Raw genomic sequence first — 13,636 nt, forward strand, 5'->3', positions numbered from 1 at the left:
GTCTAGGAAACATATCGAACAGCTAGATCAAAGCAGCTATCAGCTCAAAAAGTCGCGATGTTAAGAAAAATTTTTTAATTTTAGTTAGCCGTCTCTGGGTGACTAGTTGCCAGAAATTTGAATACAGTAAACACATCAGTAGGTACTGCATTGAGGAACCCGATAATACGTACTAGTTCAAAATATTTGATATTTGACTTAGCTTACTATTGCTCTATGTATGAAATATGTACATGCGAGCGTTAACCCTTTAGGATATGAAATCGTGTTTGCCAGTTTTGACACGGAACGTATACTTGAGTCTTCAGTTACTGGCATTCTCATAATAAAAAGACGTAAACACGAGCCGTTGGTTTTCAAACGATACTAGATTCACGCATAGGTGCTATAAATAATGTAACCACAAGATCGGAAGAAATAGATTTTTCACTCAGCTCTCACTTTCTTTTAGCGTTGGTATGTGTTGGAGAGAATGAATTGGGATTGTAGTTGTAGGGAAAAAAGAAACAGCTTGAAAGCGTTCAGGCGGCTTCTAAGCAAAAAGACTAGCTCCGAGTTCCACTAAGTTAAGTGAGCGTGTTTCATCTCTTCTTTACTCTCTCTCTCTGTCTAAAATGCTTCACGTATAACTAATACTCCTTGTCTTCTTTGCAGAACAGCCCAGCTGAGCGGTTCGGTGTTGATTAACAGAAAAACGCGTAATCTACGACGATTTCGTAAACTTTCCTGCTACATAATGCAAGATGATATACTTATTGGCAATCTGACGGTCGTGGAATCTATGATGATTTCAGCTAATCTAAAATTAGGTAAAGATATGGATTTGGCTGCAAAGAAAGTGGTAGTCGATGAGATACTCGATACAATTGGACTAAAAGAGTCCAGCAATACGAAAACTTGCAATCTATCGGGCGGACAACGTAAACGCCTCTCTATAGCACTCGAATTAGTCAACAATCCACCAGTTATGTTCTTCGATGAACCCACATCCGGCCTAGATAGTTCAACATGTTTTCAATTAATTTCATTGCTCAAATCATTAGCACGCGGCGGACGTACTATCGTTTGTACCATACACCAACCGTCAGCTCGCCTCTTCGAGAAGTTCGATCATTTGTATATGCTCGCCGAAGGTCAATGCATGTTCGAAGGACGTGTACGCGGTTTAGTGCCATTCCTTGCATCGTTAGGCTACAAATGCCCTTCATATCATAATCCAGCCGATTATGTGCTGGAGGTAGCCTGCGGTGAATATGGCGAATCTGTGCAAAAATTAGTGGCGGCTGTTAAAACTGGTCACTGCAAGAAATTCAGTCAAAAGGACTATGTCATGGATTTGGATGGAATGCTTTGCGTAACAAATGATACAGCTAAGAGTGATGGTGGTAATGGTTGCACCAGCTCCACAACAACACAAACAATTATTACAATGACAACACTCAATTTGCAGGATGAAAAATGCAGAATAGATGAGCCAACGAGCTGTTTAATAGCCAAATCACAATTGTGTGAGCAAAGTTCCGACAACAATCAACCGTCGTTGGTGAAGCAGCATTCACAACAATCACAACAGTCTGACAGTAGCGTTATCAATTTGAACATTCCTAGCACTCCAACAAATGGCAATGGAAACTCCATTAGCATTGGTATGCCTTTTAATGGTCAAGAGGATAGTTGTAGTTTAAGTTCGAAAGGTAATGGAAAGACTGCTTTGATGGGTGCTACAGAGAAAGCGGCTACTGCTGGTTGCACCACGTCATTATTAGATTCTCATGAAAGCATTCTGATGCTACCAAATAGTTCAGGCTTCCCCACAAGTGGTTGGACACAGTTTTGGATTCTATTAAAGCGTTCATTTGTCACAATAATGCGTGATCGTATGCTGACTCAGATGCGTTTAGCTTCGCATATCATTGTTGGTGCTATTATTGGTATGATCTATTATGATGTGGGAAACGAGGCGTCGAAGGTAATGAGCAATGCGGGTTGTTTATTTTTTACTACGCTCTTTACAATGTTTACGGCGATGATGCCAACTATATTGACCTGTAAGCATTTAAATTCAAGCAGTCATAAATTATTGAATCTTGTTATTGTACATAAATAAATTATTTTTGTACTATTTTCAGTTCCAACAGAGATGTCGGTATTCGTACGAGAGCATCTAAATTATTGGTACTCATTGAAAGCATTCTATTTTGCTAAGACAATGGCAGATTTGCCCTTTCAGGTGAGGAGCGTGAAGGCGGAAAATACATTTTGTAGCCAAGTGTAACATTCAACTAAGGTGACCAGAAAAAATTGCTTTTTACTTCCATTATATTAGGTTTGTTAGATGTTCCTTGGTCGATTTCCATATTAAATTGGAGAATCTTGCAATCCATTCAAGAGCAACTTGCCGGAAAGCTAGTCTTGAAATTTTTAACGCACATTGAAAACCTATGACAGTTAAACATGAGGGAAGAATACTTTTCTGGTCAAGGGATCGTGAGAATTCTAAAAAAAAACGACCGAATTTGGAAATTTTTCTATCGAGGGAAAAAAAACTTTGCTGGTCCAGGGATCGTGAAAATTCTAAACAACTTCCGAGTTCGGACATTTTTCTTTTGATTTTTAAGGAACATCCCGACAACTTAGATATACGAAACGTTGAATGAAGATTTGCGTTTTATAACGTTGTAATGTTTAGAGTAAAAAAGTTTTCTATATGGACAGTGATTAAGATATAAAGAGTAATTTAAAAAGTCCATTTACAACATGTGAAATCTTAGGACGGCTATTTGAGTAACTTCTCGTAAAACTAGATTTTTGAAACTTAGAACTTACTTAGGGTCTGAACCCTGACAATGCAACATAAAAGAAACAAAATTTGTTAGACGATCGAGGGACCGTGAAAGTTTAAAAAAAAAATGCAAACTTTATTTTTTGTTTTCGAGTTTTAAGAAACTTCCCCCATAACCCAGAGACCTGATGCTTTGAACGAAAATTTTAACTTTATTAGGTTGTAATATTTAGGGTGAAAGAGTTTTCAATATGGGACAGGGATCGAGATATTTAAAGATATTAAGAAAGTCCATTTACAAAATGTGGAATCTCGTGACCGCTATTTGAGCAACTTCCCATAGATCTAGATTTTTGAAACTAAGAACGTACTTGAGAACAAGTTAACAATACAATATGGAAAAAAACTTTACTAGGCGGTCCGGGGATAGTGAAAGTTCTAAAGAGCTTGCGAACTTCGAAATTTTTCGTTCGAGGTTGAAGGAACTTCCCAATAACCAATATATCTGAAACTTTGAACGAAACTTCGAGCTTTATTAAACTAAAATATATAGGATAAAAGAGCTTTCTAGATGGCACAGGGATTGAGATAATATGAGGTCTTTAAAAGCCCGTTTATAATTCTGGAATCGTGTTATCGATTTTTAAGTAACTCTGATTGAGCCAGAAACATGAAAGCTTACATAAAGTTCTGACAATGCAACAAAAGGTGAATATAAAACGGGGATACAAAATTTTAAAGTACTTTCTTTATATTTTATTTTATTTATTTAAAATTATAGTCGACTCAAAAACAAAGCGGTCGACTGCTAAAAATTTAAAGTAAATTGTATATAATTATAGGCATTACAATTCCTATTATTCAGAAAGTAATGTTATTAAGGATTAATATGGGAACACTTATATCGGGTCATCGTGAGGAGCTCAGAAGGGAGCTTACGCGAGGTGCTCAGAAAGGAGCTTGGTCCCCATAAGGGGCTGACGCGACGTGCTCATAAAGGAGCCGGATGCCCAGTAGGCGGAACGCGCGAACTGGTTGAAGTATCGATTTATCCAATGCATCCTTATACGATATCGTGCCTGTTTTCTACGGAAGAAATAATGATTCCAGCTTTTTAAAAAATAAATTGCCTTGTATCTCTTAGTTTAGATAGGCGAGTATTGCATTACGTATAGTGGCGAAAGTACATTCAAGACTGATACAGCTATACAAGTCATTGTAATGGGAGCACCAGATAAGCAGAGGATTATTTTTAGCAAAGTTTCGACGACAAAGGGGTAAATAAAAAGAAACATTGTTTCTGGAAACCCTAGGAGGAACGGCAAAAATCAATCGGCTGAGAAGTTCAGCAGAATCAATTTCTACAATAATGAGCTTATGGATAAACATTACCCCCAGTAATATTCTCCGGTTTTTCAGAGTGGGCAAGCTAATAAGAAGAAGAAGTATATTTCTGTATGGTGAAAGGTGGAGACTTGAGTCCCAGTTAAGGCCACGTAATGCGAATATCAAAAATGGATTTTGAACTGACTCAAGACGCTTTATATGATTTTGAGAAACAGGGCACCAAACACATGAGCAATACTCGAGTATTGGACGGACCAGCGATGTGTAAAGAATCTTAGTGTGGTACGGATCATCGAACTCTTTAGCTCATCTTATAACGAACCAAAGTGCACCCAACGCTTTGTTGAAACTCAGTTTCGGATCAAAAAGAACACCTAGATCATTTACAATAGATATACGCTCCAAAGGCGTACCATCTATTACAGACGGTTTCAAAACTGGTTTCACTCGGTGAAATGTCATATGCTTACATTTAGAGTAATTTAAAGCTAGTAAATTTGTTGTGCATCAACAATGGAACGAATCTAAGTCGGCCTGAAAATTACCCAAGGAACTCAAATCGGTAGGACAGTAAGTGTAGAAAAGTTTTACATCATCCGCATACATTATAATATGGGAATGTAATATTATCTGTGGCAAGTCGTTTGTGAATAGGGTAAAGAGCAAAGGGCCTAGATGACTTCCCTGAGGTACACCGGAGGAAACTCCAAACGATTCCGAAAGATTGCACTTAAACAAGACTTTTTGGGTCCGGTTAGAAAGATAGCTTTTCAGCCACATTAATAGGTCAAACGGAAAGCCCAGTAAATCAAGCTTATGAATAAGTAAATCAAATTTTAGGAATAGCCGAAAGTTTAGCAATACCCCTGTTGTTCTCAACTTTTGACCTACTACCTTTTTATATAGGGGTATAATAAACGACTGTTTCCATAGTGACGGGAATGACGCAGATAGCTCAAATAATTTAAAAATAGGCTCATATGTGTTTTCAGCGCAGTATTTAAGCACACAACTAGGAACACCATCTGGTCCGGAGAAAAGTTAGACTTCAAAGATTGAAGACTGAAGAATAATATTACCATCAATAGCAAGATTCCTAATTTAATTCGAGCTATCTAAGCGATAGGGGTATTGACCGGAATGAAAACCAATGGATGAATACGTGAATTTAAAGAACTCAGAAAATAGTTCAGCAACGTCGTCATCAGTGCAAGCTTTTTTACATCCAAAGGTTAATGAGGAAGGATACTCAGAAGTTTTCCGTTTTGAATTTACGAAACTGTAAAACTTTTTTGGATTTTCAAAAAATTTAGCTTTACAACAACTTAAGTAATATTTATAACAAAGCTGATTAAGACGGTGAAAGTTAGAACGAGCTATTAGGTATTTGGTGAAGTTTGTAGATGTTCCAGTTTTCTTGAATCTCTTATAAAGCCTAGATTTGATGTTATTAAGTCTGATAAGTTGCCTTGAAAACCATGTCGGCTTATTCGATAACAGGGTATAGCGAGTAGGAATACAGGTATCAAAGAAGCACTCAAGTGTACTGTAAAATATGGAGATTGCCGAATCGAAATCAGTGCATGCATAGATAGAGATCCGACCAATTATGGGAAGCCAACAGATCATTAAGCATAATGAAATTCGCTTTGTAGAAACATGTAGAAAGGGGTCGATCCTGATATCAAGTGGGGAGGTAGACTGATATCAAGTGATATCTCAAGCGTATGGTGCAGAGGGTATTCTCGAAGGGATAAAGGTGGAACTTGAGTAAGGGCAGTACCCACCGAGCCATCCACAAATATTAAATCCAGCATTTTGTTTCTACTATTACTATTTGGAACGTTGTTAATCTGAAGAAGAGATGAATCTAACAGGCAATTGAGAAAATCGTGTTGAGCAGTGGGATTTAAAAAGTTTGAATCACTCATATTAACCCAATTAACTGCTGGCAAGTTAAAATCACCAACAAAAACAAGTCGATCATTATCACCTAACTGCGAATGCAAATCGCAGATGGCTGAGCTATGATTAGCATAAACATCCATATCCGAACACGGTGGAATGTACGAACTGCAAACAATTACGCTATAGGTACCGAATGAAAGCCATACTGCTATGAATTCGATATGAGAGATATTGTTCAGCAAAATCAACTCAGATGAGTGGTTAGAATCAACAGCAATAAGGACACCTCCCGCTCTAGAAATGCGGTCACGCCGATAAACAGCATATTTATTTGAAAATACCTCAGAATTGAAATTATCAGGCTTTAGCCTGATCTCCGTAAAGGCGACTACTTGTGCCGTAAAAGTAAAGCTATTAAGGGAAAAAGGAGCGATAATTACCTTTGTCAATAATTACCTTTGTGTTGTTGTTTCTGTGTTCGACATTACGTTTTTTGGATTTGTATTAACCGCTATGACAAGCTCAGCCCTCGACTTCCTGGTAAAAAAATGAACCAGAGGAAATCAAAAATGTCTCTTCAAACAAAGACGTAATCCTGCTAAAGTTTGATATACTAATTTGAAGATAAGCACTAAAAAATTGTATAGGAACTAAAATATAAACATTTTTCTTCCACACTCACTCTTTGTGTAGAGATATTTTTCGTTTCTTCTGGTCCCCTTTTATAAAGGAAATACTTAAGTACTTAGAGTGTAAGCTTTCTTGTGCAGAAGCTTTACAACCTTTTAAATATTTTTGAGCCTTGTTGCCCTAAGGATAGAGAATAGCCAACCTGATAGTTATGTCATAAATAAGCCTCTTTTATATGTAAAAAAGGCTACCTTATTTCTTATATCTGCAAGTGTAGGAACTACACTGTAGCGTAATGTCAGAAAAATATCAGCGAAATCAGAGAGCAAATCAAGCCAACGAAAGGAAGATTATATATTTCTTATCGAAAAGCTATCGATTTTATATCATAGTGTTATCAAATTGTTTATTAGCGTGATATCTAGTTGGCGAGCTTGACAAGTCCTGCGCTAGTGATGGTGATATCTGCCGAGCCATGCAAATGTCACACGTGTGCACAAAGTCATTCTACTATTTGATTCGCCAGCATCTCACATCTGCCGAGAGTTTTCGGGTTAGAATGGCAAAAATCGTGATGAGCATTGAAATAGCGTTAACTCAATTGGAACATTTCGATTCATTTTATAAACTGTCTTTTTGGGATCTCCCACTATAGACTTCACAGCGTTTTAAGCTGTAATCAAAATTCTTTAGAAGCACTTAAATATGATTACCAAATTTGCATCAACCGACATTACAGATATTTCTTGACGATGCATTATAGAGTTATGGCTTTCTGTGGTCGTTATAGCCGCATCAAGTTTGAAAAGCAGACTTTGCGGTAAGCTTCATATCCTATATCCCAGCTATTCGGATATTATGTTTTTTCATGAAGTCAACTACATATCTTAGCGATCTTCGAAATCAACCCGTTACAGTTTGATGCTGAGGAACGGCTAACTAATATCCCTGGCTACTTTACGCAAGTATGCCTAAGAAGCTCTATGGTCACCTTATACTACTTTTATGTTCATGCTGTTTATGTACCAGCCGTACAAACAATTGACCTACAAGTTATATTGAAATACTTTAAAACACATAAAAAATCGTCTTTTTATTTTGTCTTACAGATCTTTTTCTCTAGCGTGTATGTGATTGTGGTATACTATTTGACCTCGCAACCCATGGAATGGACGCGCCTATGCATGTTTGTTTTCATTTGTGTGCTTACATCATTGGTGGCACAATCGCTTGGTTTGCTCATTGGGGCTGGTTTGAATATTGAAACTGGTGTTTTTCTTGGCCCAGTTACAACAATACCAACCATATTATTCTCTGGATTCTTTGTACGTTTCGATACAATACCAGGTTATTTGAAATGGGTGACCTACGTTAGTTACGTGCGTTATGGATTTGAAGGTGAGTAGTGGATTTTTTTGTTTTTTAATACTTACTAAATTTTGTATTCAAACTTTTTGCTTTCTTTAAAAATCAGGTGCTATGGTCTCCATTTATGGCATGGATCGCGCCAAATTGGAATGTAGTGAAATGTATTGCCATTACCGTAGTCCAAAGAAATTCCTAGAAGAGATGTCAATGAACACCGCGGAATATTGGATTGATGCCACAGCGTTGACAGCGACATTTGTAGCGCTGCGTGTAATTGCATACTTTGTGCTGCGCTGGAAGTTACATGTGATACGTTAAAGAGGGGCATGGTGAAGAAAAAATGCAAAATTATGTTCTAAGGCAAAAAGGAATAGCTTTTAGGGATTTAATTGTATGAACTTTATTTATATACTTATAAATATTTAACAAAAAATTTACAAAAGTAAAAAAGTTTCACGGGCATTTCACGCTGATTTCAGTTTATTTGAAATCACACGTTAAATGGTTTTTTTTTTTAAGTTTAGTTGTTTCTTTCTTATTTGTAATCAAATATGTTATGAGATATATAAAGTTTTTTTTTTTAATTTTAAATTCAAATACTACATATGTAATAATAAAACGGACTATTTAAGTAATTATTATGCATACCATGACGCCATAAAACCCAGCAGGTGAAGTCAGTAGCACAACAACAAAAATTTGACGAACCTCATAGTCCGGTCATAAATTTTAAAGTAGTAGAGTAAATTCTTGGTAATATTTTGTTATTTTTTTACGAACTTTGTAATGTAAGGTGCGGAAAAAAGCCAAACTGGATATATTCTCCCACTGGAAACGGCGACATTCAAGAAAAGAGACAAGAAAAAAAGAATTGGGGAGAATAAGTTGAGGAAGTTGAAAGAAAATGGGATAGTAAAGAGAACAAAGATGTAGAGTGAAAGTAAAAGTAGGAATAAGAGTAACGGTTTGAGATATATTAGTCAATAGAGATAAATAGGAAGATTAGAAGTAATACTGAGAGTCAGACTTGGACAAGAGCACGAGCAAGAAGCAAAAAATTAAATGGGGTATGGACTATGCCGCCCAGGAGCTTAAGGGGTCATCTCCGTAACCATTATGAGGAAATGCGGCACCTGAGAACACAGCCGTATGAAGCACAAAAGCTTAAGCAGGTCCTCAGTAATATCCACAAACAGGCGTCTGACCCCTATGCCAAAAATTGCGCGGCAAATCCGATACTCAGATAAGAATACCAAGAACTATCAGAGGAGGAAAGCACTCTCCTTAGGGAAATGCGCGCCACTCTAGCTCAACTTCGATCTGGATACTGTAGCAGGTTAAACTCTTACCTATCCAGAATCAATCCCGACTTACAAAATGTATATCCTACTTGCAATTTGTCCCCACATGGTACCAACCATCTCTTCAATATGCAACCAACGCCTTTAACCTCCCTCTCATTATGGTCCACCCCTTGTAATATGTAAAAACAGGGATTAGTTGAAACGCCGATGTGTAGCGTTAAAATGCGATTGTGTTTATTTTAGAATTGTCTTTCCTTTTATACAAAATTATCTATTCTACACATACGTATTTACACTAACACTAATACACTACATTCTTAACATTTACATACTGATTCAGCATATTAGTTAGACCTAGTTTAACAAATTATAACTGTAGAAATATTTTGGCAGGCGCATTGACGAATTGTCATTGACACGCGGTCACGCTATTAACGAATTGGTCAATGCGGCTGTAGAAATGTAACCGGATACAGGTCTTGCTGTCGGCATTAGTAAGTGATGTTGAACTCCCGCTGCGATGGGGTAAACGAAATGTATTTAGGTCATATATGTAATACTCCTATATTGTTACAAAAGGCTAGGTACATTCCCAAACATCAGAGTGCCGATATATTGCGGTTTAAATGTTTTTGTTTTTGTATTAAATAATCGAATGTACCTAAATTTAAATTTTGTTTTGTCACATTTATGCTGCTACAATCACAAAAATTGTATAGACTGTCTTGTTTTGATTTCGAATTCAAAACACATTGCGAGCATTTTCTATTAGCAATATAGGAGTATTACATATATGATTTAGGTCGATATTGTAATGTGAATGCAATATGTGTGGTCTGCATAGAAAGTGCATTGGCGTAGTAGAGCATGCTGCATAGTACTACAAACGTATTGACATAAGGCGGCACCATGCATAATACTACACTCTGTTGAAACAGCAAGTTTCCTTGGACTCCCTTTAGAGGACTTTGATGACAATTTGTTATTAGTCGCATCAATTTGATGGGGCGAAGCACTGCTACAACAACAACAACAAGCACCTGCGAGACGAGAAAAGCGGGAAGATTCACGGAAGAATGAAAGGAATGGTAAAATTTAATGGGTCGATTATACACTTTTATACCACCCACCTCTTTCTGTTCAATAAGCCTACCTCAATGCTTGGTTTATATATGTAGATAAATGTTGGGTCTTGGGACCGTATACCATCAATACCGAATTTTCGTACTACAGGATACTCATTCGCACTTTCATGATATTGTTCTAGATCTCTAATCATCTCATTGACAGTAGCAGCAGTATGTTTCCACATTCCTTAGTCATGCAGCATTTGATACTCTGAAGATCCAGTCATTCAGTTTCGTTGACCAAAACTTTTCCATTTCCTCTCAGGAAAAGGAAATAAACACTTCGACCGAAGGTAATACAGACGGCAGGGATTTTACGTTACTTCATATGGCAGAAAGGCAGTTATGTAGTAGTTGTGTATAATACTGAAAAAAGCAATGCTGCGCCTAACTCAGAAAGCAATATTTATAAGTATGATCGCGAGTAGTGTCAAATGCGACTCCATTTTGTAATATTAACTTCACCTATCTGGTTTTATTGCGTCATTATGCATACTGATTGTAAATATAACTCAATTATAATAATCAGCTTCAGTGTGATTAAAAGTAATGTAATGATATTCTTTAGATGCATATCTGCATTCTTCTTAGGTATAGTGCTTTACTTTTATTTGATTTTTTTACTACATCACTATAACTTTTGTATGGGAATGAAATACTTCTTTAAGATAAACTAGCATGTAAATAGTTTCAAATATAGTAATATAGAAAATATTAAATTGTAGATAAATAAAAATTAAATATTCCACAAAAAAAACTCAAGCAAACAATGTTTTTATACGGTAAGGTTCCATGAGAAAGTGAAATTTGATGTGGGAATATTTTATTCTTATAAAACTGAAGATAGTGTGGAAACAAATATTAACTGTGTTTTTTGTCATCTATATACGTTTGCGCTTAAACTTTATATGGACTGCGAAGCGATAAACTTTAAATAGACCTCTGAAATTGCTGCGCATAAAATTAGTACTACTAAATTTTAATACGCATTATACTCAGATGTAACTGAAATATGTGTCTATGTTTCACCCTCTTCACTAATTCTATGTATTCTATGCGTGTCCACTATTCATCGCAACTGATTTAGATATATGGGGTTGGTAACGAAATCCTGTTTTTGCAAAATCCAGAAAGCAAAATCCTGCTTTTTAAAATCATGCTTTTTTAAAATCCTGCTTCTCAGAATTCCGAATTAGAAAATTCTGTATTTAAATGTAATATAAAAAATGTTAAAGCGGGCATGTCATTACTTTGAAAGTGCGCATTACTTTTCAAAGTAATTGTATATTACATTTAAATACAACACTGTGTACACATTATTTTTTATTTTATTATTCCACCCATATGACATACATATGTATGTATGTACACATTTTCATTGACGAATTGCTGGAACTAGAAATACCGTTATACATCGTAGACTAAAAGTCATTGTAGGTGAAAGTACCTCACAATTTTATAAACTCGTATAAAATTTACAAAAGGAGCTTTTTTATGCGAAAACTCAAATACAAAGAAGGGAAAATGGAGAAATAATAAGAAAGAAAAGAAACATAATTAAAAAAAAACAAGCAACTACCAAGATTTATTAAAAAAAAGGAATGAATTAAATCAACCAAGTTATTTGAAGAGAGTTGCAAAAAATATTTCAATTTACTAGACTAAAATTTTTACATACATACACACCCACATATATAAAAACATATTACGAATAAAGTTTATTTGATTTCGCTGTGTATGAGTTTGAATACTTTCGCTACGTATGTCGGTTCATTTCGTTGTTCAGAAAGTTTATCTAAAGGGTAAGTACACTAAAAGCAGAATTTGTCAAACCGGATTTAGCAAAAGCAGAATTTTGGAAAACCAGGATTTTGGAAAAGCAAAATTTTAGAAAACCAGGATTTTACCTATGCAGAATTTTTTAACATTTTGCAGGATTTTGCGAGGTAGAATTTTCTAAACCAGGAAACGTTACGCTCCCGATATATGTTATACACAGCCATACAGCAGATGGTTGTGTCTCCGCTTTTCGGTACACCCTGTGCTGTTGCTAGTTGTTTAACCACTGCCGCTAGATAGGTCTCCTAAGCATTATCTAAGCGAGGATAGGCGTTTTTTTACGCGCAAACGTAAACGTATACGCATGTAAAAAAAAACACGGCTATTGTAAAAACCCCAATAGTCCTAAAATAATAAAAAAATAAAAAAAAAAAAATAAATGTAAGGCGCGATAACCTCCGAAGAGATCTAAGGCCGAGCTTCTCTTCCAATTTGCGTCGTGCTCCTCTTGATTTTTCCCTACAAATTGGCCGGACGGGACCTACATGTTTTGTGCCGACTCCTAACGGCATCTGCAAGGCAGATGAGTTTTCACTGAGAGCTTTTCATGGCAGAAATACAATCGGAGCGCTTGCCAGACACTGCCGAGGGGCGACCCCGCTTAGAAAAATTTTCTTCTAATTGAAAAATCTTATTTCTAAAATTTTGATGTTGCTTTGCCCGGGAGTTGAACCCAGGGCATACGGTGTGATAGGCGGAGCACGCTGCCATCACCATACTCGTAAAGTAAACATCGATTTAACAATTTCAAGTCAGTTCAAATGGGTTGTTTTGAAAAAAACTCTAATTTATGTTTGTAATTTATAATTTCTTTGAGAGGCAGTGGCTTCTTAAGCGTCGAGATCTAACCCTGCTCAGCTACAGAGAAACTCATCAATTGAGAAATATAGATACACAGACTAACAATAGATTAAAAGTATAGGTATGATTTTTTAATTATTAAGAGAAGATAGAACCGTTTTTTCATCGCAAAGAGCGAGTCGGAAACATCAATTATTCTCGAGTGAGAGTTATAATCTTCACGCAAACACAGAAAAGGTTCGTGTAGTTGGGAATTGCCTCTGCATTGCTTAAGAATTATAGATCTATAATGCCTTGAAACTCGGCATGGAACATCCAAGTTTACTTCGTTCAAAAGAAATGGGCTTGAAATCGATCCATTTAACAATTTAGCCATAAATATTACTCCTAGCATTTCTCTACGAGTTGCAAAGCTAAGAAGATTAATTAGTTTGGTACGTTTTACAAGACGGTGCACCACCTAATTTTTATCAAAAATTATCAAAGGTGATATCAAAAGACGCATCTCGTTTCTCCGTTTTTAGAATCCG

The 13,636-nt window shown here is 36.2% G+C and overlaps 1 protein-coding gene across 3 annotated transcripts in view; it reads left to right on the forward strand.

Moving 5' to 3' along the window:
- Positions 1 to 11,209, forward strand: part of Atet (ABC transporter expressed in trachea) — a 162,446-nt gene extending 151,237 nt beyond the window's left edge. For all 3 annotated transcript variants that reach the window (XM_067767709.1, XM_067767708.1, XM_067767707.1), the window contains 4 exons: positions 655 to 2,048; positions 2,130 to 2,230; positions 7,777 to 8,065; positions 8,142 to 11,209. In XM_067767709.1, coding sequence (XP_067623810.1) covers positions 655 to 2,048; positions 2,130 to 2,230; positions 7,777 to 8,065; positions 8,142 to 8,353 — 1,996 coding nt within the window. In that variant the 3' untranslated portion in view covers positions 8,354 to 11,209. The remainder of the gene's footprint in view (positions 1 to 654; positions 2,049 to 2,129; positions 2,231 to 7,776; positions 8,066 to 8,141) is intronic.
- The last annotated feature ends 2,427 nt before the right edge of the window (positions 11,210 to 13,636 follow it).

This window comes from Eurosta solidaginis, chromosome 2 (assembly GCF_040869045.1).
Source record: "Eurosta solidaginis isolate ZX-2024a chromosome 2, ASM4086904v1, whole genome shotgun sequence".
Taxonomy (NCBI): Eukaryota; Metazoa; Arthropoda; class Insecta; order Diptera; family Tephritidae; genus Eurosta; species Eurosta solidaginis.